Source organism: Pyrus communis, chromosome 6, assembly GCF_963583255.1.
Source record: "Pyrus communis chromosome 6, drPyrComm1.1, whole genome shotgun sequence".
NCBI classification, from domain to species: Eukaryota; Viridiplantae; Streptophyta; class Magnoliopsida; order Rosales; family Rosaceae; genus Pyrus; species Pyrus communis.
In genome coordinates this window covers 19104629-19130915 of record NC_084808.1, presented here as the reverse complement: position 1 = coordinate 19130915, position 26287 = coordinate 19104629, and the positions used below count along the sequence as shown (strand labels likewise).

General features: G+C 35.7%; 3 protein-coding genes across 5 annotated transcripts; 1 reads left to right on the top strand and 2 right to left on the bottom strand.

Moving 5' to 3' along the window:
• Window positions 1–4523: 4523 nt before the first annotated feature.
• On the bottom strand, window positions 4524–11259 carry LOC137738214 (uncharacterized). Of its 3 annotated transcripts, none has more exons than XM_068477846.1 (13): window positions 10904–11259; window positions 10391–10613; window positions 10174–10260; window positions 9852–9898; window positions 8583–8640; window positions 8005–8118; window positions 7601–7726; window positions 7023–7134; window positions 6235–6323; window positions 5666–5749; window positions 5331–5452; window positions 4984–5197; window positions 4524–4841 (listed from the first exon to the last, which is right to left on the bottom strand). In XM_068477846.1, the coding sequence occupies exons 2-13, from the start codon at window positions 10470–10472 to the stop codon at window positions 4789–4791; spliced, it is 1188 nt and encodes a 395-aa protein (XP_068333947.1). In that variant the 5' UTR covers window positions 10473–10613; window positions 10904–11259; the 3' UTR covers window positions 4524–4788. The 3 variants fall into 3 exon arrangements, with proteins under 3 accessions (XP_068333947.1, XP_068333948.1, XP_068333949.1); XM_068477847.1 differs by having other exon boundaries at window positions 10391–10519; XM_068477848.1 differs by lacking the exon at window positions 4524–4841 and having other exon boundaries at window positions 4989–5136.
• A 6119-nt stretch (window positions 11260–17378) lies between these two features.
• Window positions 17379–21930, top strand: LOC137736644 (sodium/hydrogen exchanger 1-like). The gene is made up of 15 exons (XM_068475879.1): window positions 17379–17602; window positions 17938–18169; window positions 18349–18467; window positions 18864–18961; window positions 19242–19301; window positions 19385–19431; window positions 19519–19713; window positions 19782–19828; window positions 19999–20065; window positions 20174–20274; window positions 20391–20492; window positions 20612–20750; window positions 20841–20903; window positions 21124–21207; window positions 21308–21930. Exons 2-15 carry the CDS (start codon window positions 17993–17995, stop codon window positions 21662–21664), a joined length of 1656 nt encoding a protein of 551 aa, XP_068331980.1. The 5' UTR covers window positions 17379–17602; window positions 17938–17992; the 3' UTR covers window positions 21665–21930.
• Window positions 21931–22389: 459 nt separating this feature from the next.
• LOC137736646 (vesicle-associated protein 2-2-like) lies at window positions 22390–25889 on the bottom strand. Its single transcript, XM_068475880.1, has 9 exons — window positions 25692–25889; window positions 25530–25649; window positions 25308–25378; window positions 25023–25104; window positions 24506–24621; window positions 24242–24424; window positions 23572–23904; window positions 22993–23070; window positions 22390–22753 (listed from the first exon to the last, which is right to left on the bottom strand). The coding sequence occupies exons 2-9, from the start codon at window positions 25582–25584 to the stop codon at window positions 22637–22639; spliced, it is 1035 nt and encodes a 344-aa protein (XP_068331981.1). The 5' UTR covers window positions 25585–25649; window positions 25692–25889; the 3' UTR covers window positions 22390–22636.
• Window positions 25890–26287: the final 398 nt, after the last annotated feature.

Below are 26287 nucleotides of genomic sequence, written 5' to 3'. Positions count from 1 at the left end.
CCATATTATTATACTCTCTAATTATTTGGGGGGGATTTTATAATTTAATTATTCCAAATTGTTCAACAAAAATTGAAATCTGTCAAATGGAAAACGTGATTTTGTTTTATGTTCTTCCTGATGTGGAAAAAAAACATTAGGCATATTTTTATCATGTCACAAATAATTTTCTCTTATATAATATGCATCTCTCAATTTCTCTTTTTCTTTTATTTATCTAAGCATACATATGTGAATTTTCGGTGAAACCGTCTTACCCAACATGTTACAAACTACTTATGTTAGAATGCATATTTTATTTAGAGACGTGGTACGTGCACCAAATTCATGCACCAATTAATGTAGCACATTCGACATCATATAAATTTTTATCGTAATTATAAATCAAATTCCAACTTAAATTGAATTATCAGTTGGATTTGTGCCATATTATTTGATGCACAAATTTAAAGTGAAATTTTTTGTGACTCGCATTATTCTTTATTTATTAAAATCATACTCTTAAATATAAAATTTTATTTACCGTTAAGTAATAAAGGAATTAGTAACGTCAAATGATAGCACTTGTACCCAAATTTTATTCCAAAAATAAATGGATGTTTTATTAGGTTGGACTTCAGCGGTAGGTAAGAGTTTTTAAGTCCAATACAATTTAACCAAACTAATTAACCAAATTAAGTTCAATCTAATCTAATCTTATCGGATTTGGTTAACTTTGGTTTGGTGTTTGAAGAAATAATCAGTATCTTTTAATTTGGGGAAATTTGTTTCAAAGCAAATTAGTTGATTTCCTTCTACTTTAATGTTAATGAAGAATATCTTCCCCCTAAAGAAAAAAAAAATTACATTCCCCCCGTTTGTAAGACCAGCTCCAGTAATACTAATTAATTTTTTTATTATTGTAGCTAGCCAAATGAATTAAATGTTGTCACTTAGTATCTACAGTTTAGTGATATTCCTCTTCATTTATAAATGAGAGGTTTTATGTTTGATTCTCGACAAAGACAAATTTGAATCACATTATTGATAGTCCATTGTGAAGCTATGCTCACCTCCTCCCTTAATCTAAATACTATCGTTTGTTCAAAAAAAAAAAAAAATCAAATGTTAATTTAGGTATCACAAGTTTCAGCAATACTAGCTATTTTAACTTAAGTTAATATATTTTAGTATTATATTTTTTCAAAACTTGACAACCAGACCCCTTTTTCTTCTCTCGAAGCCCAGAAACAATCTAATTTTATAGTTTTTAGATAATTTTATAGTCATTTACCTAGCCCGTTGGAGTTTGATTTTTCTGCATTTTTTTGTCGAAGCAGCCAAAAGGTCTCATTTAGTTAGGGTGTTGAAAATACTCTAAGCAAGACAAAGCCTAACCCATATTTCAACTAATAATTTGGTCTCCAACCAAATAATAATAATAATAATTGAGTCTCCAACCAAATAATAATAATAATAATTTGGTCTAATAGCCTCATTTAATTCAGTTGCTGCCCGGTGAAAATGCAATTCAAGAAGTCAGATGGAAATTTTCAAATTCAATTCATACTTTATACATCTTGTTAAGTTCCTTGAAAGTGAAATCCACAAGCTCAATCAGACGATAAAGTCTTAAACAAGATTATCGTGAGAAAATCTTAAGTAAAGTTGTTGTGCGGAGAGACACAACACCCAAAATGGATATATAATCACAGTCTAACTCGATGGGCGGAGCCGCGGATAGCACAAAGTTGCCGGCTGATCAAGTAGGTGGAATCTAGGTATTATAAAACAATTTGCGACTAATCCACAAATTGGCTTTCCCTTCCTCTTTATACACACACGAATTTTTGTTTACTTGCAAAAGTAGTATCCTAAATTTACGTACTCTACGACTATTACAGCCCTTATTTTTGTTTTTCATATTACATAGGACCCTAGTACAAATTCTGACGGGAATCCCTAACCTAAATTCCATTTTTTATCTTATTGTTTAATTTATTTTTATGAATTTTAAACTCGACCTTTTTTCTTACTTCTTATGGAAGCAACTTACATAGACTGGATTCATCGGATCTTTGACACCTCAGTCCAATACGCATTGTCATGTAAGACAAAACTTACGCACGGCAAAGCATATTGTATATCGAAACCTCATGAGCCAAGGAACTAGCTCTATGTAAGTTCTATCCACAAGAGACTTAAACGGCAAGCAAAGTTCGTAAAGATAAAGGGATGAAACAAAAGGAAACAAATGAGGAAAAAAAAACATGTGTAAATGAAGACAATTGAATTGGAGAGGAACACTTTGTTTGTCGGTTGTTAAATGAAAACGCTTGAAATCAGAAACCACCAGACAAACAAACTGGCAAATGCTAATGCTTTGAGACATATATGAGATCCTCTTTCGGAGGAGCCAAACCTGATGTGAAGAGGAACAAAATTGACCTTTTTCTCCCTTGCGAGGATTTAGGATTTAGGATTTGCACAAAGGTTTGTATTTGACTCTTGTTTAAGAATACTACATTAGAGACATCTGCAAATCACAGTCGGATACAAAACCAAGTCATTACGATCACAAAAAGAAAAAAATTTCAAACACGTCAAACTGTGATTTATCCACAACATAAAAGGATGTTGATAACCCCAAAAACCACCCACTCTTCATTTATTTGCTCACAAAAAAAGTGAGCCCACATAACAATTGGTAGGATTAGGAAAGTGACACTCCCCAACTTTTTAAATGGGGGCACTATTGCAAAAAGAGGATGCCAGTCTTATTAATCACATGACCAATATGATTTTCTCAAAGCATCCTTCACCTACACCTACACCTACATCAGCCTTAAATCATCTTTCAATCACTTGTTACGTAATTTAAAGAATTTTTATTGACACTCCAAAAAATTCATCATGCACCCTCTAAAACGCAGCTTCTCATTTGTGTTTTCCCGGGTGTGAAAAACACAAGATGAATTTTTTAGAGTGTAAATAATTGCTCCTACAATTCGTACTGATGAAGATGTTGATTAACAATTTCTTGTTCCAATAAACATATGAAAGCATCAAATTAAAGAGATCCAAGACATGATTAGCATTTCTAGGTAATTCTTTTATCTTGATATCTAGACATGCTTTTGGAAACAAGACCCATCACACACCTAATTGTACTGATGAAGATGTTGATTAACAATTTCTTGTTCCAATAAACAAATGAAAGCATCAAATTAAAGAGATCCAAGACATGATTAGCATTTCTAGGTAATTCTTTTATCTTGATATCTAGACATGCTTTACTGATGAAGATGTTGATTAACAATTTCTTGTTCCAATAAACAAATGAAAGCATCAAATTAAAGAGATCCAAGATCTGATTAGCATTTCTAGGCAATTCTTTTATCTTGATATCTAGACATGCTTTACTGATGAAGATGTTGATTAACAATTTCTTGTTCCAATAAACAAATGAAAGCATCAAATTAAAGAGATCCAAGATATGATTAGCATTTCTAGGCAATTCTTTTATCTTGATATCTAGACATGCTTTACTGATGAAGATGTTGATTAACAATTTCTTGTTCCAATAAACAAATGAAAGCATCAAATTAAAGAGATCCAAGACATGATTAGCATTTATACGTAATTCTTTTATCTTAATATCTAGACATGTTTTTGTAAACAAGACCCATCACACACCCAAGAACATGGAGGGGCATAATTTAGCATTACTTTAACTGGCATGCCATTATATCTAAAGAATCAAAATATCTAGAATATAATTATGGCATATTTGTCGATTTGTCCCCAAACTTAAATAATCAATTTCCCCCTTGAACTTTAATTTTAGCCGAGTAACCCCTAAACTTTTGTAAATAGCCAATTCTTCCCTTGCTGCTAGATTTTCAAAAAAAATTCATCCAATTTTCCATTCATTTTGATCACGCAGACAACATATGATAATTGCATGGGGGCAAAAAGAATGGAAAATTGGATGAAAATTTTACAAATCCAACGTCAAGGGGGAAATGGGCTATTTATAAAATTTTAGGGGCGCAATCGACGAAAGTTAAAGTTCAGGGGGAAAATTGGCCAATTATAAAAGTTCAGGAGCATAATCAGCTAAAATTAAAATTCAGGGAGAAAATTGGCAGCTCCATACAAATTCGCGGGGTGGGGGAATCAACAAATACCTCTATAATTAAGCAAGATATTTAAAAATATTGTACCACAATAACAAGAAGCTGTCTAAATCTGTTGCTGTCACACACGTCTTGTGCTGTCTGCTGTTATCACGGATTAGGCCTGTGCTTCTTTCATTGCATAAATGTCAAATGCAAACTTACCAGGGCCCCACCAACTGAGAATTCCCACTTAATTTCAGATTGAATTGGAGCAACATGTTTCCATCTCCACCAGACTTTCCATAGCCACAGGCCCACGGGAGAGGAAAAAAAACGATGAGGTGAAATGTTTCTCCATGTAACAGATCGAAGAGTGTACAGAAGAATTGTAGTAAAAGGAAGACGATATTAACGAAACTAATGTAACAGAAAGAATATTGCATCAATTAAAAAGATTCCAAGTATTCATATTTACAAATTCAAGAGTAGCATTTGTTCGACGGAAACTTAGGACAGCGTGCACAGCAATTGATATACAAACATAGTTCAGTGTTGACTATTATGTAGAGGCCTAGAATGAACATTTTAATGATGAGTTTAGTCAATTTCAAAATGAAACCTAAGTCCTAACCTCAAGTATTAGGTCAAAATTAAACCTTAACCGAAGCAAAAATTCCTACCAGGACTCCTATATAACGGGAACGCTGCCAGTTTTCTGTTGCATGGTCCCCAATGATTGTCCTACAAAACCAATGAAACTGTCTGGGTGAAGGATTTATTTACCATTGTGGAAGTAGTTACAGAACAAACAAGTATGATCAAATCTAATGTACACTTCTAACGAAACACTAGACTAAACATCTTACAAAGGATTCAAGAATACCTGAGTTACCCGCAAAAGAATAAGGTTTTGAAAGAATTTTGCTTCTTGCTAAACCAACGCCAGCCACCTGAGGCCTTGGAACATTATCCACAGGAAACTGATTTGAGAAGTCACCATCAGGCAGGTAACCTATTGAGTTCTCCAAACAAACTTCTGAATTTTGTGTGAGAATTTGGTCAGGTTTCCGCAAAGAAGGCAAAGGCTGTGAGTCTCTCTGTTTTACAATAAGTAATTATATCTCAGAGTAGCTGTCTGTCACTAAAAAGTTTGATGGAAAAAGGAGAGGGGAGACAATTTTGCGTATCTTGTTTTGATACTCATTTAACACCTTAATACTAGTGACTCACCATGTCACTACAAAGCTCCTCAGTTGATGCCATTGCCTCACGGTATAGATGACTAAGATCTGATCGGAGCCGATTGCCTCTTTGAGAGTAATATACTTTAGTAGCCAGGGGAAGAGGACAATCTGATTAACACAAAACTCTTTGTCAAATAGTGTGAGCAGAGAGCACGTACAGTAGATTATTGGGAAGGAATGGTCATCAGGATAAACTTTCCCAAGAAGTTGATTGAAGTTCAAAATGTACATATGATGATTCATCTTTAATCCAAGACCTTATTGTTAATCTTTGCATGGAAAGTAAAAGAACTTACCAAACGGACACTATTATTAGCATACCTTTAATTGGCAGGCAGCAATCAAGGGCTTGCCCGGACTTCTTATATTTAAGAGCAGAAATGGCTCCTTTTGGAGAATCCCTATCTGCGCACATTCAAGAAATACATACCTAGTGAATACACCATAAATTTAGAAGCAACTAGAGAATCAAAAAAGTTTTAGTAACATCAGAGGTGATAGTTACCATATTTATGCATATATAAAATAATGAAACAATGAAATCCATTTGTAGTTTATTCCCTATTTCAGTTCTTCGTTTCCTCTAGGGTGTGGGGTGGAAATCAAAAAGTTTGAATTAATGCGTAATGAGAATCAAACATCAAAATCAACTATATCCAACTTCTCATACTACGAAAAATGGTTGCGATATACTCATTCCCAAGTAATGAGGGTAGCTATACATGAAAAGTTATAAATGCAAAGACCCTCTATTTTAAATTTTAAGATTAGGGAGGATTTATAAGTATAATATAAAATAAAGTGATTGGATATTCGATAATTGACAAGCTACATAAAAATGTATAAGAAGATGATTAAATATAAAAATTCCAAGAATTAAAGATCCTCACAAGGATATGCATCCTCAGTACTTGCAAGTTTTGATACAGCAAATGCTGTTCCTATATCATCTGATAAAGGCAGCTGCTGACCTGGTATCCTACAAGTGGGCAAAAAGGCATTTGCATCATTTAATGGAAAAGAAAGACAAATATCTAACAGCATTTAAAGGCTTCTTCTATAATAAATACAAAAATAAAAAATAAAAAAAATAGATCAACTGAACATTTCCAATAAGCCATTGCCTTTGACTAATATAAACGATGCAAGAATGTATCCCACTTTTGAAACTTTGCAATTTCACCCTACCCACCATTGGTAGGTAGCTAATAAACAAAAATAAATAAAGATAAAAAACTTTGCAATTTAAGGCATCAACAAAAGTAGCAACACGGCCCTTATCTCTAGAAGAAGCCAAGGGAAGCACAGGTTCAGGAACGATTAAAAGAAGAATTCACCTAGATCACATTCCTAAGCGCACATTGTCTAGACATTCTTTCTAACCCCACTACAGGAAATATGTCAAAAGCCACTACGAGTCCATTCCTCTAAATTGCTCCAGAAACACAATGCACAAGTACTCAAAATCCTTAAAAGAGGGAAAGAAAATTGACTACGGTACTTGGCTGTGTGATCAGAGGAACTGGGGAAGCGAAAGAAACTGACTGAAGGAAAACAGCGAGAACAGTAATGTGCATTATATGTTCAAAGTTCAAATAGAGGCCTTTTAGGTACTTAAGATATGTATATATAATCATAATGCAAAGATGATTAATGGTTACAAGAATAAAAAACATACATTTTAAATCGTTTTGTCGGTGGAAGGGTCACAGATGTTGAGCCATTAGTATTTCCTGGACTAACTCCAGAACCATCAATCATGTACGTCGCGTCCGCATAAGCTGAATTCACTGTATGAAATGGTACATAATTGAACAAATCTTTATGCAGAATAGCTGTATAATAATTTATTTTATTGCTTTATTTGGGAGATCTTTTTTGCTCTCTGATAAAGTCATTATGCACTCCTCCCTAGTGAAGAAAATAAAGGAGGGAAGAGTGCAGATTTGAGCAAATCAACTTAAGAAAGCTATTGTAACATTGCTAGATGATACCAAGAATAGAACTAAACTCCAGGGAGAATCTTATATATACACAGAGTCTGCAATATGCCAAATACTTCACATACCAGGCCTTAAGTTATAGCCTGATTAATTTGTTGAGGAACATGATTTAAATGCCAAATTGTACCCTAATGGTGAAAAAGTAACAAGTAGGGAAAGGAAAGGAGAAGCGTGATAAAACAAAGCAGAATTTTGAAATGATGAAAGTCAAGATATCAAATTGAAGACAAGAATAAGTGCAAGAAAGAGTTACTTTTTGCCTCCATAAAAGAGCCAGGATTCATTCCAATTTGCCCATCCAACTGGAATTGTGACACAGAGTTAGCGTCTGCATCTACAGATTCAGATCGTTCTAGCTCTCCAACTAAAGTGGCCTGGTCTAGAAAAGGTTAAGAACCATTGAAGTGTCACGCAATTAGAAAACGGTATCCTCTGATTCAGAAAAAAAAAAATACCACCAAGATGCTACTTGCAGAACACTTAGAAAATTGTGTTAACATAATAACTGCTATTAACTCTTCCATAACACTAAACTTTAATACACTTTGGTTCAAATAGAAATGAATAAGAGAAACAAGATGAGGCATCAGTAAGAAATGTAAGAAAGAACAAGGAAACACTAAACTTTACTATTAAAATAAATAAAAAGTAGGATACTAGCATGAGCAGTTGATGACTTTTTCCTCTCCTTTCTTGGAGGCTTCCTTTGCCCCATACTTCCATCAAGCTCCAAAGTAGTTTCCTGCGTAGATTTTAATAACCTACAAAGTTCTGAAAATTTCGGGCTATTTCAGCACCGGGCTAAACCGGCAGACTTAAAGAGTTAGGAAGGAACCAATTAGCAAACACTACATGCAGTCCAATAAACATGGATAAGGTCTCTGCCACATTGAGAGATCCTAGATTGGAACGTGAATATTCATGCAACACTCTTTTCTCTATCAAGCATGCAACAAATTTTTTTTCTCCATCAAGCATGCAACACACCACATACAAACATTTGAGCAATAAATATTGTGAAGAGAACTACTTCACATCCAAAGGTTTCCATTGGGTGATAGCATCGAGTACTTTTTTACATGGTAGCATGCTTCAAATTATAACGCGCAAGAATACTGCGCTGACACACATACACATATAACAAAGGGGAAAAAACATGTGCGTCTGCATATAAAAGGCTTAAGTAACACAAAAAAACTATTTGAAGGAAATAACAGAAAAAAGGACCTCCAAACCTGCATGAGCTGCATACTGACTGGCCTTGACCGGTTTTTTACAACCATTGCAACATACCTTCACAGTATGTTAAATAATCAAATTGGATAGAGGTTATGCATAGAGATAACCACACAAACACGTAGATATAAACAATTACACAGATCAGTTAGGTAAAGTTAGGTACCTTTTTTTATTTTATTTTTACTTAAAGTAGATAAGTTATATAAAACACAAAAGTATTCATATCTAACACAATCCATCTAGTAAAGGCAATTTGTGCATAATCAAAATATCATGTTTTTTTTTTTTGTTTTTTTTGAAGATTCTACCATGGCATTTTGATACGTAATAGACCATAGAGAGACAAAAGGCGCAATTTTAAGTACTTTTGTCCCTCCGGGATATTGATAAAGATTTTAGTCATTATATGCATTCACATAAATACTTGGAGTAACAGTGTCTTCAGATTATAGAAGCAGAGGTCTTATTGTTGACACAAACACTCTCACAGGCTAAAGTAGTCACTAATCGGGTGATGATACCTGTTTGACCTATATAATCTAAACCTGAGAGAAATGTCTTAATTTCTCAGTCCAGTGAAGGACAGTGGATGGTAGTCCTCTCTCATCCACAAGACCTCAAACCAAGGTAAAGGCCAGATTCAACCCCTGGTCCCTGGATATAAACCCCAAGGTACTTTACCTACATTTCTGCTAACCACAAAATCATATTCCATATTAGTTACTATATCCAAGAAGTCATAAGGTTCCTACAGCGATCACACAGAAAACTGTATAAAGTTCCACTCAGCCTCTCACTGCACCATAATTCATATTGACTTATTTGTACATAAAACGAATTATTTTTTGTTACAGACAGAGACCATAGTAATTGTTGATCATCACACTGATCCAGTGTACTCAATTTGAATTTTGATGACTTCGCGATCATTTACTTTCTTCAATGTGTTACTGCAACTATCCACTACTTGAAGTTTACTCACCCCGAGAAAATAAATTCATGTTCATTTATTAGCAAAAGAAGTCACTAGAGACTTAGATGGTTAAGGTCTCCCTTATTTCCAGTTAAGAGGAAGTTATGAGTCTTATGACCGCTTACAAGCACACAGGTAGTAAATATAAGTTTCTAATGTTTATGACTGGAGATATAAAGAAAGTGCCATCTTGAACAGTATTACATACGTACATGATTAGGTACAAGTTTGTTCTGTGCAAAAGCAGAAATACTCAGAATACATGGGCAAATCGATGTAATCTAAACCTTACCAAATGTAGAGGATCATCCATCGGCTTCAAACCAAACACATGCATATCTGCAGACCCATAATGAAATCATTAAACAAAATTGAACCAAGAACTGTGATACATATGCATCTGGAAAACTAAATTTTTAGAAACAGAATGAAAATAATTAAAGTTGCACATTAATCTGCCAAAGTTGATCAAAATGGTCTTAACGATGTTTATGGATATATAGTATTTTAATGTCGAACAAAAGATGTTCCCAGGCGATTATCATTAACCTCGTGACCGTAGAACAAGTACACTTATTTATTAAAGCCGTGTCCGAATTAATTAAAGATATCACCTTCTTCATCAAGTAAATTAGCTTCATTTGCCTCACTTAATTCTCTGCAGATTATTTGAGCAGCAAACTTGTGATGGCCAACTCCTTCTGTACGGATCATACAGGGAATGAGGTTCATAACAAACCAAACAGGCAATGCAATGCCATAGACTATAGTGAGGCAGAGTGTAGAAATCCCACATAATGAACAAGACTACATGCAAAGGTCATATAGTACCTGTTATGCTCTGTGAGACATTCACGCCCGCCAGAAGCCTTGCCATGACGGCCATCGTCCCATTTCCAAGTGGACAGACCATTGAGACTCGTATATTTGGTAGGTAACAATCAGCACTACTCACTTCCACTGTCGAAAAAATGAATCCACGTAAAAACGTACGAACATTATCCAGCCTTGCATTACCACAGAAGAACCGAAAATCACTACGCGGATTGTGAGCCTGCAAGTAAAAATAAATTCACATAGCAAGCACATTTCAAAATGCATGGCCAATTCACAATTACAAGCACGAAAGAACCTATCTTTTTTCGCAATTCAAGCACATAATTAACCGCTGCTCTAAACCCAAATTTAGCAAAAAAAAAAAAAAAAAAAAAAGGGATTCATCAATGTGCGACCGCAATCCAAAACCCTATCAAAACCTTCATCCTAAAGATCAATTCGAATAAATGCTTAATCAACCACCTCAAACAATCGAAATAAAAAAATCAAGCAGCCGATGAACCTCACCTACACCTCAGTCCGTGCTCGCAAGATTCCTCCGAACAAAAGCCCTCGCAATTATCGGAAACGACACCGAATCGGAGAATCCGAATCGGCAGCAATCGAAAGTCTCCGCGAGCCCGGAGCAGTCAATGCTCGCAGTAGCGGAGCAGGAAGAGAATGCGCGAATGCGGAAACCCTAGAACGAAAGGGGAGAGAGAATTTCACTTTTCCTTTTTGTTTCCTTTTTTGGAGTGAGATTTGAAACCGGAAAACGATAATTGAGTGTGGGTGGGTTTTCTGTATTTTCCGTTTTCTGCTCCTCCGAGAGAGAGGGGGAGAAGAAAAGAGGGAGAGAAGAAGAGGTGGCAAAGCTGGGGACGGCCGATAGATTTTTGTCTTTTTCCTGAATTTGTTTGGCCGCGCGTTTGAAATTGTAAGCCAACTGCCGACACGTGTATCTCGGCCCCCAAGGGTTTCAAACAAATTTCAGGAGAAGAACTATCACGGACCAGTAGTTAGGGATAAATTTTAAGAAAAACTAATGACAAAAACTAAAAAACTATGAATTTTAATAATAAGAACTAAATAAAAGGTAAATAAATAGTACTAGGATTGACTTTTTAGTGTAAAAATATGATTTTTCATTAAAGTAAACAGTATTAGGAGCTTTTCGTTAAACTTCTCTAAATTTTAGCTCGTATTCTATACAGCACATCCTGAGTTTGATTCATAACATTGGTGAATCACACGATGGTGACCAACAAAAGGCTGAAATGCCTCTGTGAATCTTTCCAACTACTGAAAAGGTGGATTGTCATGACGAAGTCACCAGCTAATCTCTTTTTAAAAAAAAAAATAAATAAATAAATTCAAGAAAAGTATGGATACATTATTACTAAACTTTGATTTTCAGCTAACCAAGCACCAATTTTTCCATATATTTCTTGTTGGAAATATTTTTGATCCTATTGATAACGAGTGGGACCAAATAATTCAATCAGGGTAGTTGTTGAACCATACCACATAATTTCAGCAACTACAAAAGTGGCAAAAAAGATAGCAACAATCCTATTTGGGTGATGTTTTGACTCTCGTGTCAATACAATAAAATATTTATAAATATTTATTTATTTATATGCTCTTGTTTCGTTGCATGGGATGTATGACAGTGTATATGTGACATGTAAATTGTTCTCATAGTAATAACATTTGGTAAGTTCTCTTTTTTATTGTCTCCACATTATACACAGCGCTTTTTGTACCCATAATTATGTTTTTGTTTTAAAATTTGCATTTGATTTATTCAATTTAAAAAATAATAATAATAAAATAGTGTAAAGAAACAATAAGGAAGCGCAACGATTACTCTCATTAGGTGACTGGAGCAACCTAACGAAGGTCACAATTTTAACATTTTACATTATTTCAAAGTCTACCTAGTTTTGTGCATCAACGCCAACTCTTCTTTTCTTTTCCTTTCTTTTTTTATTACCTTCATTTCTCTTGGGTTGAAAACCAAATTGAGTTTATTGCAATATGAAGATGGTGGTAAACCAACCCAACAAGTATCCATACAGGCTTAGACATGGAGCTATGGGATCCAAGCCCATTGACTATATAGCCCAAGCCTAACTCCTCATATAACCCTAATGAGCCCAGATCAACCTTCTGGGCTGGTTAAGGCCATGGTGACGAAGTTATGTTGAAATTGGTCTTCGTGATGTTCCTCTTAGGCCCATTATAATAAGATCTAGCTTTTGGGCAATCTTATTAGTGTCATATTACAATATGTTTATATGTTCATGAAGAGGATCCTCACCATATCCATTTTGTTTTCACATCTTAACCGTTCATCGTATATAGTGTGGTCAGTTTTCGTCAAATACTATTTGTGTTTAATTTTAAATAAAAAAAAGTTAAATGATTTCTAACCGCACGATACACAATGAATGGCTAAAAGCATCTCCAAATGAGATGTCAAAATTCTAGGTGAAATGCCACTATACATATTTGACATCAAAAGTTTCTCCAACCGAAATGTTATTTGCTAACTGTATTTACCGGCTTAGTGATTTAATGTCAAATTTGACATCAATGTCAAATTTATTTTTAATTCCTTTTAATAGTGGGTCCCTTATTCCACTAATATTTCAACCAATAAAAATTTTGTTTCAACGTGTTTTTAATAATTACAATCATTTAAAGTTCTATCTAAATAATAAAATAATATTTTATAATTTGGTTGGAGAAGTACAAAATTTGACATAAGGCTTCAGATTGCCACATCAACGATCAATTGTAATTTGACTCTTATAATTTGACATTTCCTTTGGAGATGGTCTAAGATGTGGGGATCCTATGGTCTAAGATGTGGGATCCCCACAAAGTGGATCCCAATGGGATCCAATTCCATATGTTTATGATACTGTAATTCTCACTGTTGTTTGATTTCAACATTGTACGTGAGAGGTATAGAACAATAAAATAGTGTATTTCTAGTTTGGAGCAATCCACGACCACTAACATGCTACATTCAAGTGTAATTATATTTTAGTATGCGATGCAAGATTTTACTTTCATGATGTAAGATAACCCTCTCAACGTATATATTTTTTACTCCTTTAAAAGCTAAAGTTGAATGATCGAAGTCTTCTTTAGGTTCAGTCGAAGAGATCGAAGCATTGGATTTTGAAATTCTGACATCATGCACGAAAAGGGGAGATAACTTTTAATCTCACGCCCCAACAATGAAAAAATTTGGTGTTGTCAAAGACAAGATCAACACAATAATCATGCTTAGGCATATATCCATGCTAGAAGCTTAATTGGGAAACAGAATCAGTGAGAAGGGTTTTGGTTGATATAGGGTACCCCTCATGGTACAACTTGGGTAGGAAGCAAACTCATGCAAACAATGGGTCCATGCATGATGCAATGTGGTATGTACTACTATTGGTCTATTAGAAGAGAGAGACTTATATGAAAGGAGTTTGCCGTTATAGTGGTATCATGAGTCAGCGGCATCACGAGTTACTAATACAAGGTTATGGGTAACACTCTCTTATCTTTGTATTAGTGGTTGGAAACACTATGACAACTGTGAGCCCATTCCACCTAAGCCATTCTCCCTGTCAAAAATTTCTCCAATCGAATTTTCCTTTATGTGATCTTTACACCTTTTTATGATGTATCACTATATTCTAATGTGAGTATTTCTATAACACGTCATGTGATTAATTAGTAGCGGAGTTAGATTGGTGTCAATGGCTGCTCATAACCCCAACAGCTTCCTCATCCATGAATTTTTTTTTTTTGGTATATTTATCTTTGACCCCAACTAATGAGAGTGAACAATGTTGAATTACAACCTATTGTTGCTTCTTGATTCTCCAATTTTCTTCTTTCTTTCCCATGTCTTCCTTCTCATTTCTCTTGTGTGCAACCCAATGGTGCACACCACACACTCCACGTAATGCTTCCCTAAAAAGTCTTGGCAAGCAGGTCTTGACAGTCTGCTATCCTGGGCACACCATGACAGATGCAGATGTCAGAAGAACACAATAGTTATTGATAGATGTCATCACAAGCTTTCGACGAATGTTGGTAAATTTGGATAGGCGATCACCAAATGCTTGACAGAATAGTGCAATGAAATTTTTTTCTTGGTTGAAATTATGACCTTATTGTTTTAAAATTCTGACCCTGCCACTATATGCGATAGTGTGATCGTCCGAAATATTTTCTAACCCGATGAACATGCGTACGTAACCACGTGTCAATTGAATGGTGATGATTGTGGACCATGCGATTGATTGATCCAATATAATGATGATTCCTCTTCTTCCACTACTCAGTCGGCCCCTGTATATAAATAGATGGATCGATCTTTAAAGGTTCCGGCATTAAGCTAACCAGTTATCACAGCTTTGCACCCACAGATGGGCCATCATAAAAGAGCATGCACGACAAATTAATTGACATACAATTCTCACTTTAGGGTATCAGCTTCGATTTCTATTTTTCACCGTCTTCTCTCACCTTAGAATGTCAATGTCAGGGTTCACGATTCATAAACAAATTATTTGAGTACACAAATTGACACATTCTTTAATACATATAAGCTTTAGCATGGTCTGATATTTACATAAATTCTACTATATTAGAATCCGTAGTATGAACGTATCATTTTTGTGTGTTCAAATAGTATGACCGATTATTTAACAACCAGAGAATAAGTCATAATTATTTGGATGAGACTGGTGTGGATATTATGATTTCTATGATGGTGGCTGTTCGAACCCTCCACCAGCATCGTGCCTTGCGAACGTGGGGAACCAGTTTGGTGCAGTGTTAAGTTGGGGAGCAATGCTTGGCCCATACGTTAAGATTCTTCAATGGTCCTACTCAATATTTTCATGCATAGAACTTTGCAAATTAGGCATTAAAAAAGGTATTAGTACCTTTATCAGTGTGTACTTAAGAATTTAGTTTATAGTGATTGCCACGTTGCCACATACCTACTCTATATTTTATAGAGCAAAACGTACTTAGATTTTGTTAAGATTTTAGAGAGAGGATATCGCCCGAATTCTCTCTGTGAGGATTTCAGGGATCCTCCAATTATTTTCGTTCATTGTACATTGTGCGGTCAGTTTTTATTAGGTACTGTTTATATTTAATTTTAAATAAAAAAAATTTACAATAATTTATGACCGCACGATGTACAATGAACGGATGTGATTGGAGGATCCCCAGGATCCTTACAAAAGAGAATCCAATGAGAATCCTCCTCAAATTTTAGATAGACGAGACAATTATCTACTACTAAACACATTGATATTGTATTCAATTTGTGTCTTATTACTTGCACAATACGGTAAGTGAGGGTGTATTTAACATAATTAGAATTAGAACCACTAGAGATAAATCCTATTAAATTTTGTCACTTCTTCAATGTGTGACACCTCCCAATCCGGACACGATGCCAAATATGATTCCTTTTGACATAAAACAAAAACATATTACCATGCACAATAAAATGAATAAAATAATAAAAAACTTTTTAAGATCCCCATTTCATTCATATTAAGACCGCGCATATGGCAAGCATGAAAACGAACTTTCTTAAAAAATTTAATTAATTTAAAGCTTATTATATTAACATTTCATAAATTATTGAATAAATCCCACATATTTAATACACGGATTTTTTTAATAACATCCCACAAATTGTTGAATACACCCCACTTAATATTTAGTGTTAAATGATCTTCATGGCTAAATTGGTTGTGGGCACTGAACATTTCGGATTTGACAATTAGATAGATTAGTAAATTATGAGCTCTAATAAAAAAAAAAGATCTTCATGGCTAAATTGGTATTTAAACAAAGCAAGTGAATACCATCATCCCCAACCAAGATGCCAACACCTAGTCACCGAGAGGAGATAGTTCAATATGTTAAATAGAAGCAAGGGAGAAAGTCAAAGTAGCAAAACTATCTGTCGGACAAAAAGAAGGAAACAAAAGATCATTCCATGGAAAATAATGAAAGGCACATAAGCAAGAATATAAGCTCAGATCAATTTTTTATAATGTTTTATTTAAGGTAACAGATGCATCGACTAACAGAACTTTAATATAATAAAATTTAATGAATGTGGGGTGCATGTGAAAATGTAAGGTGTAAGTTGAGAATGTGGAGTGTGAGGGTATTATGGAGAAGTAAGTGAGGTGTATTAAGATAATTTTTTAGGTGTGTTATTGCGCCATTGTGTTCCCAATTTAACTAGTATATATGGCTGGAAAAGACCAGATTCTTTGGTTCTATTTAATATCCGTCAATACTTGTCATTTTCTCGGGATGCATTCTCTAAATGATTCTCGCATGCTTTCGGTTTACCTCATGTGAAGTTTCTAAAACATCGATTTCGTGTTCCATTCATCAAATTTTTTTTTCTCAAGCAACGTGTTGTAGTTTTGCTAGTTAGGGTTTTGTTCAACAATGGAAGGTGGAAAGAGGTTTTGATAGTTGAAGAAGATAAATAATACATTAAGTGATTTGTAATGCATTTAGAATCTCATAAGATCGAAATTGTTATTCCACGTTAAGGAACACAAGTTATTTAATATTAAATTTTAATGTGGGGTGCATTCAATATTATGTAAGGTGCTAATAAAAAAAGCCTGAATTTAATCTTTGTTTTTTTTTTTTTGGTTCAACCGAGGTATTGATCTCTATCTGTTTCATGTAAGATATATTTTTCAGTATGTCGAGAATAAAAATCATAACACAACTAGGTACATGCTTTGAAAAAAAAATTTACAATCACTATTATGATATTTAATGTACTAAAACTTTTGTCGACATGCAAAAACAAAAATGTAACCTTCCACGAAAATAAAATAAATAAATAAAATGTAAAAAAGATCCTTAACACAAACACGATGTTGCACAACAGAACAAACAAGTACAAATATTTCCTGTTGGATTCCATTTCAATACCGCCTGCTGAATCAACGGTCACTTTTGCTCCAACTCCCCTTGGCGGTCTCTTTTCCTCTTCCCAACACTTCTGCTTTTCCTGCTCTGCTCTCTCTCTCTCTAAAGCTTTGAAATTTGATAGCTTTTGCAATTGGAATATCAGAATCCAGATCCAAATTTCGATCATTGGTCTGCTCAATTTTCTTGTTCAAAGATCAAAACTTTGAGCACCAAAAACTGGTGAGTGAATCAAAAACTGAGTTTATCTGTTTTTTTAAGCGTTAATTGATTCTTTTTTATTCAATTTCCACAATTTAAGGTGAAATAGTTGGTCTCTGTTTGGCTGGCGAGAAAATGGAGGAAAATTTGACTTGGGGGTTATCAACAGTCACAAATGGAGATATTTTCCACTGATAAAATATCTGATTTCAGATTCTCTTCCTTTTTGGGTTGGTCAGATCAGCATGCTCCAGTAGTTACTCAAGTTCGAATAATATAGATTAACTTAGCGTAGAATATCGCTCGAATAAAATTAAAAGTTTAAGATACTTTTCTTACAAATTTCCACATTTCAGCTTCCCAGAAGCGGAGGCTTGAATTGAATTGAATTGAGCTCTAGTACTGCTAGTAATGGCGGTCGATGCGAGCTCAATTGCAACGGAATCAATGGGAATTCTGATGTCCTCTGACCACAAATCGGTGGTTTCTATGAACCTCTTTGTGGCGCTTCTCTGCGCTTGTATTCTACTCGGTCATTTGCTGGAGGAAAGTCGATGGATGAATGAGTCCATCACAGCCCTTGCCATTGTGAGTCGGCCTTGGTTTTTCGATGTCTGTATATGATTTTTTGATATATGTTCTGTACAACTGCCGGAAAATAAAGAATTGGAAATCATATTTGATTTTTTGATTTTTTGCCGTTGTGTGTGTGTGTTTTATGGAGCATTGGAAATCATATTGTTGGAATTTTTTATTTTGGTGGGCAGGGACTGTGCACTGGAGTTGTAATTTTACTCATAACTGGAGGAAAAAGCTCACATTTATTAGAGTTTAGTGAAGATCTCTTCTTTATATATCTGCTTCCGCCTATCATATTCAACGCAGGGTAAGTTAAATTTGGTTTTATGGATATAGTCATTGTAATTACGGGTTTGTCTAATCAGTGTAACAAGTTTCACAAAGTATGCAATTGTTATATGGTTTGTTACACACTTTGATAACTGTTCTGATTAACGTAAATGGTATCAAATGATTGGAGTTCTGTTAAAAAAACAAAAGCTTCTGGCTATAAGCTTAACATGTGGCATGATTGAGTTGCGAGCGATGAGTCAACGAGGGTGTCTATTTTTCGGAAAAAAGGCTACCAATGATTTGTCATCATTTGATCAGTATAAATCTTTCAAAGAGTAGATTAATGGACTTTGTAAAAATCTAGTTTCAAACTGTTATTCAACAGGTGGTAGTAGATTATAACTGATATTTCTTTGCAATATATCAACAGGTTCCAGGTAAAGAAGAAGCAATTTTTTCGTAACTTCATGACTATCATGACGTTTGGTGCTGTTGGCACTCTCATATCCTTTACCATCATATCCTTAGGTAACTCGACAACCTGAGGATTTTAGATTTCGTAGCTTAGCTTTATGCTATAAGGTTTAAAGATGTGAGACACTTTATGCGTGTTAGGATATTCGTTATATATATATATATATTTGTTTGAAACAATAGATCATTTAAGGTTTGAGCAGGACTGCCTCTTCACTATAATTGGTTTCAAACAAGCTTCTGTACCACTAGCTTCTTCGATTTCAATTGACCAGCGGATAATTTCAATCATGGTTTTACTTGTGGTCATGAATTCTTTTCTATTTTGAACCAGGTGCGATGCACTTTTTTCACAAGTTCAATATTGGTTCCCTCAAGATTGGAGATTATCTCGGTATACTTTATGACTTTAAATGGTTGCTGTTTGTTTTTCTTTCATTTTTTTTCTGCTTAATTGTATCAGTCCCTTGGTTGCAGCACTTGGCGCGATATTTTCAGCAACCGATTCTGTTTGCACCTTACAGGTACGCATGGTCTTGTGTCATGTGAAGATGTGGTTCTGTTTTAGACTTGGTAATGACCACTGAATTGATCCAAACTGTCGAATGCAGGTGCTTAATCAGGATGAGACGCCTTTGTTGTACAGCCTGGTTTTTGGGGAAGGTGTCGTTAATGATGCTACATCAATAGTTCTTTTCAATGCAATCCAGAGCTTCGACCTCTCTAACATCAATACAAGCACTGCTTTGCAATTTTTTGGAAACTTTTTATATTTGTTTGCTACAAGTACAATGCTAGGAGTCGCAGTAAGCCTCTCTCTCTCTCTCCCCCCCTCCCTACACATGTCTTTTTTTCTTACGCCATTTTCTTGCAGGCTGGACTATTGAGTGCATATATCATCAAGAAGCTCTACTTCGGCAGGTTTGTAAAAATTAGTGTCTTACTTGTATTTTTCTTCTAATGGCATTTTCAATCAATGAGAGCAAAAATAACAAACTCAAGTTTGTATAATTTTACGCTGAAAGACGTAGTTTTCAATGTGACTTTGAGTAGTGCTCTTATACTTGTTTTTTCTAATTTACAATAATCAGGCACTCAACTGATCGTGAAGTCGCTCTTATGATACTCATGGCTTACCTTTCATACATACTATCTGAAGTCAGATTTCTGACAACTTGTATATCATCTCTTTTTTTTTTTTTTTTTTTTTTTTCTTTATCGAAAAGGGGCTCTGACCATAAAATAAAATGTTGATCTATCTTGCAGCTATTTTATTTGAGTGCCATTCTCACTGTGTTCTTTTGTGGAATTGTTATGTCTCACTACACATGGCATAACGTGACTGAAAGTTCAAGAGTGACAACCAAGTACGTTAAATATCCATAAACATCTTCCTGGACAATTGAGAAGCGTTCTCATTCGATCTGTCAACACCTATGGAAATCATTTCTGATGTTTCAATTCTCTGTACAAACTAATGCAGGCATACTTTTGCCACTCTGTCATTTGTGGCTGAGATCTTTATCTTTCTTTATGTCGGCATGGATGCCCTTGACATTGACAAATGGAGATTTGCGAGTGATAGGTATGATTCATGCATAAAATGGAAACTGGCGTCCTTCTAAACTCATTACGTCATGTACATCATGTTTACTTGTTCTCCGATATTAGGTTAATTTTGCTTTGCTTTATTTCTTTGTTCAGCCCAGGAAAATCCATAGCAGTGAGTTCAATTCTGTTGGCGCTGGTTCTGGTTGGAAGAGCCGCCTTTGTTTTCCCCTTATCTTTCTTATCCAACTTGACTAAGAAATCTCCACAAGCCAAGCTCAGTTTAAAGGAACAAGTAAGAGTTTATCTTATTTGATCTCTTTTGGTGTACATTCTTTGAATCAAATGAAATATTACAGATCTCCATGCATGTCCCGGTTTTCAGGTTACAGTTTGGTGGGCAGGGCTTATGCGTGGCTCTGTTTCTATGGCACTTGCTTATAATCAGGTAAAGATTGAACGTTACGCAGTCCTTTCTGTTGCCTATGAAACTGATATTTATAGTCTTTGGGGACTTTTAAGACAGTTGGACGAAAGTGTGAATAAATTCATGACTGTGTACTTGTGATCTTTGTTCTATGCTGCTCTCACAATGTGGTTGAGCAGTTTTAAGCTTGGGAAAGTTTTGTCGCACTAAAGTTGATATTTTGTTGTGAATGCGTATGCAGTTTAATAGCTCTGGCCACACGGACCTGCGTGCGAATGCGACCATGATCACCAGTACCATCACAGTTGTTCTTTTCAGTACAGTGGTAAGACACCGGCGACTTAAAAACCAGACTCATTCGGGACACATTTTGTATATAAACCCACAAATGACTGGTTTTGTATATTATACTTTTGTTTATGCAGGTGTTTGGTTTGATGACTAAACCACTTGTGAGAATCTTGCTTCCTGTATCAAAACACGTCTCAAGTATGATATCTTCTGAACCATCTAGCCCTAAATCAATCACTGTGCCACTACTCAGCAATGGCCAAGATTCAGAAGTGAACCGTGGGGTGGAAGATTCAGAGGCAAACATAGGGCCCGTGGACATCCCCCGTCCAAGTAGTTTACGAATGCTCCTAGGCGCTTCTTCTCACACTGTCCACCATTACTGGCGAAGATTTGATAATGCCTTCATGAGGCCTGTTTTTGGTGGGCGGGGTTTTGTGCCTCTCGTTCCAGGCTCACCTGCTGAAGAAATTGGCCACCAATGGCGTTGAGAAGGAACTAACACACATATATAACTATTTATACGCGTTTGCAGATGAGCACTAATTTATGTAATTTTTAGGTCGGGCTTGGGAGTGGCTGCGGTGTGCATTTGTTTGTACACAGGATGAGCTGCTGGTTTCGTGTGGTGGTTCGGAAATTTTAGTGTCTGCATAGGTTGCTGATTAGGTTAATTCCTTAACACAGCTGATGGCCTTGTAAGTTGTGGGATTGGTGTTGTACTGAATATTATTGTAATGATCTTTCAAATTTTTTATTTCGGATATTGCATTGTTAAACTAGCTTTGTGTTTGCATGTGCATACTATTAGGTGATCTTAAAAATCAATGGTTAGATCTTGCATATAGAGATCTAATGTATCTTTACAACCGTTATATGACAAATAAGATGAGGCTTGCAGCTCGTCGCTATCATTTGCATCATGTATAGAAGAGATTAATGTCGTTTGTACACGAGTTGTCGTTTTCAGATATCGTGATATCAAACAAATTGCCCCCTTAGTTGAATACTCGAGACTCGTCGTTTTCAGACATTAGTTCTTATGGTTGAATGCCAAGGCACTCAACCATCAATGGACGAAAATGCCCTTTTGGCCGAACGTCGTTGCTGAAAAGAGAGATTACCGACTAACTCTTAGTTTTGTGGTACTTGTCAACCCAATTTCGAATGTTTATCAACTTTTTTGTTAACATTCAAAAAAGTAATCACACTCATCTGATCACTCAATTTCTTGCAGCATAAGCTTCAAATAAACTTGGCATCCACAGAAAGATATTTTTTACAAAACAAAACATTATTTAGGAGGAGTTCTTACATGGAGAATTCAGATGGATCCATATATTACACATCACATTGAAGAACACCTATGGCGTCAGAAACATGCACGCAGATCCTTCTAACTCAGTCAAGGAAGGAGAAACAACTTTGTTTTACTGTCTAATATTTGGCACAGAAAATTTTCTCTACGGATGGATGTAGTATCCGAATGCTAGACTGATAAGGGCAACCATACAAACATGAAAGAGAGGGAAGCCAACCGTAACCCTTTTTAAATTGTTCTTCCTCCTCCTCAATGACTCCTATAAAGAGAAAAGGCGAACATCAGATCTCCAGACCGGGGCACAAAAGAGCAGCAAGGTTCTGATTATGAAAAAAAGACGACTGAAACAAAATAATGAATTGATTGGATGGAAAATGACTACTCATCCATATCTCTCTCATTCTTCATACTATTTGATTCAAAGGCAGTTATGGGTGAGAGCATATCCTCGGATTAAGATAATATAAAAGCAAAGGATTCACGGAATAAATTACTCACCAATTCATGTTTAAGCATATTCTTCTCTCGAGTGGACCTGCTACTCTCTTCAGTTAACTTCGTGACGGTGAGTTCAGCCTGCAAAGAATATATGACAAATATAAAATCACTTCTCTTTACGGTTTCAAGGAGGGGTTATACGAATGTTAACATTACAATGAGTACTAGAAAGTCGGCTCCACCCAATGGAAATTTGAGGAGCATGCAGACCTGGAATTGGGCCATGTATTTTTTTTTGTCAAAGAAAATTGGGCCATGTATGGGATAAAATCATATGATCTTCGTACCCAGGAATGAGAAGAATTGATGCGTTATAAGCCTAGTCCACCACAATGGGATATGGAATGCGGAAGAGGAAGGACGAGAGGGTGAGCGTATCCGCAACATTTCGCATATCAGTTAACTACAGCACTTCAACGTGTTTAAATAGTAACCTCTTCCCACGTTATTCCCCTGTCATCTTTCTTAAATTCAGATATTTTCCCAACTATCCTTTCATGAGAATTACAAGACCTTCTACCAAAAATAAGTTTTTCACGGTTACCATGCTATAAAGATATCTAGATGAGAAAAACATACCTCTTTTAGCTTTGAATCCACCGTATTTAGCTTTGATTTCAGTTCCTCAAAATCCTTTGTTAAATTCAATACTGCAGCACCCCTAGCTGGTTTCAATTCCTCCGTATCCTTGGCTGGTTTCGATTCCTCCATATCTTTCGTTGGATTTGGTTCCTCCATATTTTTCACTGGTTTCAGTTCCTCCATATACTTAGCTGGTTTTGATTCCTCCACATCCTTATCTGGTTTCAATTCCTGCGCATCCTTAGCTGGTTTTGATGCCACCACATCCTTAACTGCTCTTGACTCATCCATGTCCTTACAAGTTTCAAACACGTCAACATCCTCACCAACCTGGCACAAGGAAAACAGATTATGGTGCGAAGGTTATTACAATATGAGAACAACTCTTTTTTGACAAGTCTAATTTCAGAACTGATTACAATACAAACTGATCTTGCTAGAAAGCAGGGTTTGGATCTATTTTTCTGCCTACCACATCAAAATGCTACTGCAGATATCATTTGGCGCTAACAGACGCACGCACATAATCAAGATAAATTAATATTCAAACACATACACACAGAGCAAGTAAACTATAAATAAAAGAGGAATACCAAACAAACAAAGAAGTACAAGCAATCAGTCAAGAATTCAGTTCAACGAACAACGTTATTGCTTTTGCTCTTACCCTATGACTCGGAGGTATGTTTTCAACTTCAGTCAGAACTCTATCCTTTTTCACCGATGTTTCATAGCATGGATCTTGCTTCGACTCCCCATTAATTGGTACAAATACTGGGGACGGGGGTGGGCTAATGAGCAACACTTTTAGCTTCCTTTCTTCAATGTTTCGTCCACTACCTTTTGAAAACTGCCAGAAAGGAGACGTTAAAATGAGAATTTCACCGAACAACTTAGACCAAGAGACACCCAATAATTTGTAACTTCTTACCATCTCGGATGTTATCTCCTGTTCAGTTGTCCCAAATGGAATAACAGTGCACTGTATTAGGAACTTGTCTTTGCACTGCAAATCAGGTGGAGCAACACGCTGAGCTTGCATAGTAACTGGATTGACCAAAAAGGTGAGAGTGAAAATCCATTTAGTTTCAACACTAGATTTTAGGTCAGCCATAACAGGCGACAAACAGTGCAGATGTAAGTTTTGGCTTGACATTATTTTCTCCTAATTCAGTACAGCCCTTGATCATCTACTTTAATTATAAAAACAAACTCATTACAGTACATGTTGCATTGTGAAACGTTGCTAGACCATCAATTCCAATCAAGTAAATTTGTGTTCCAACATTTGATCCGTGTTAACAATCAAACAACATAACGGATAATGCTTTGCGTGGAGCAACATATCATCAATGTATGCATTGGGATTGAAACCACAGCGACAACAACACATTACAGAAAAACACAAAAACACAAAAACCCAAGAAGAAGAGAGATGAACACAAGACCTGTAAAATCACACGTTGTCTTGGGTTTTACAATGCCTGCATTCGGCCGCACACAATATTTCTTCGGGGAAGTGGTCTTCACCTGCATATAGATTTTGCCAATTTTCAAACCAAAACATTAAGCACACCCAATTGATCTCCTAAATCTGAAATCAAACCCAAATTTATCTCAATTTTGGCCACATTTTCATGAAGAGTGACTAATCATATATGTTTCCATGCACACAAAACACAATCTACAAAAAACAATAAATAATTAAAAAAAAATTGAAGGAAGTGCAATACCTTGAAAGCAACATAGTGGTCGGACCTGTTTCCGAGTTGAATCGAGCACGTACTCTGCTTCTTCACTTCAACTGCAATCGGGAAAGAAAATTAAGACACGATTAAATAACAATAATAGTAATAATTAAACAAGAAAGTGCAATCACTTGGTTCTTGGAGATTATACTAATTTACTAATTAAAGTTATGAACCCAGAAAATTAAAAGTGGGAATGGAAATTACATGTGAATTTGAGCTCGCGGGGATGAACTTCCAGAAGCTCTGGCGGCGTCGTCATCAGCAGTTCTTGAGAGAATGCAGGCGGATGAGAAGAACCCAGATGAAGAAACTAGAGAGAGAGAGAGAGAGAGAGAGAGAGAGAGAGAGAGAGAGAGAGAGAGAGAGTGGGATTCTAGAGAGAGAAAGTTTGGAAGTGAAGGAATGGGTTTGGTGGGTTGGTGATGGTGAAGGACTATTTGAAGAAGGTGAAGCAGAGCAGTGAAAGGCAAGTAAGGATTTGTGGGGGAGATGTTGATGGTGGTGCCGCTGCTGAAATATCACCACAGAACACTGCCACTCTCTCTCCTCTCTCTCTCTCAACTGTTGAAGTTGAACGGTTGTACCCGCTTTTCCCTCTTTCATTTTCTTTCTTAGCAAACACCCAAGCGATCCAAATTGACCCAATTGCCCCCCCCCCCTCCCCCACCCCAAAAACGGTGAGGTAAATATTTGTGGTTACGTTTTAATTGTAACCAATGCATAGTTCAAGTAGCATCACTCCTCCATTGAATATTTGTTATCTGTTCGAAAATTACTTCAATCATCTAATATATGTTTGTCATGTGACGTCACTTGTTACGCAGGAGTATTTTTCTATATATAAGCGAATATAGTATGATTATATAACTTATATAGACTTATGCACTCGATTGAGAGTTTTTCTATTCTCTCGACTTAGATTAGTTTAAAGTAGAATATTACTTGAATAAAAGATATTAATA

Bases quoted from the DNA above. Each gene is read 5' to 3' on its own strand.
- LOC137738214 (XM_068477846.1), bottom strand. From the start codon at position 10,472: ATGGTCTGTCCACTTGGAAATGGGACGATGGCCGTCATGGCAAGGCTT. The intron at 8,119-8,582 runs GTTTGGAGGTCC...CGAAATTTTCAG, and splicing joins TCAGTATGCAGCTCATGCAG to AACTTTGTAGGTTATTAAAA. The intron at 6,324-7,022 runs GTATGTTTTTTA...GCCCACTTGTAG, and splicing joins CCGACAAAACGATTTAAAAT to GATACCAGGTCAGCAGCTGC.
- LOC137736644 (XM_068475879.1), top strand. From the start codon at position 17,993: ATGGCGGTCGATGCGAGCTCAATTGCAACGGAATCAATGGGAATTCTG. The intron at 20,275-20,390 runs GTACGTTAAATA...AAACTAATGCAG, and splicing joins AGTTCAAGAGTGACAACCAA to GCATACTTTTGCCACTCTGT. The intron at 20,904-21,123 runs GTAAAGATTGAA...ATGCGTATGCAG, and splicing joins TGGCACTTGCTTATAATCAG to TTTAATAGCTCTGGCCACAC.
- LOC137736646 (XM_068475880.1), bottom strand. From the start codon at position 25,584: ATGACGACGCCGCCAGAGCTTCTGGAAGTTCATCCCCGCGAGCTCAAA. The intron at 25,105-25,307 runs GTATTGCACTTC...ATCTATATGCAG, and splicing joins ACCACTATGTTGCTTTCAAG to GTGAAGACCACTTCCCCGAA. The intron at 23,071-23,571 runs GTATGTTTTTCT...TATTCTTTGCAG, and splicing joins TGGATTCAAAGCTAAAAGAG to GCTGAACTCACCGTCACGAA.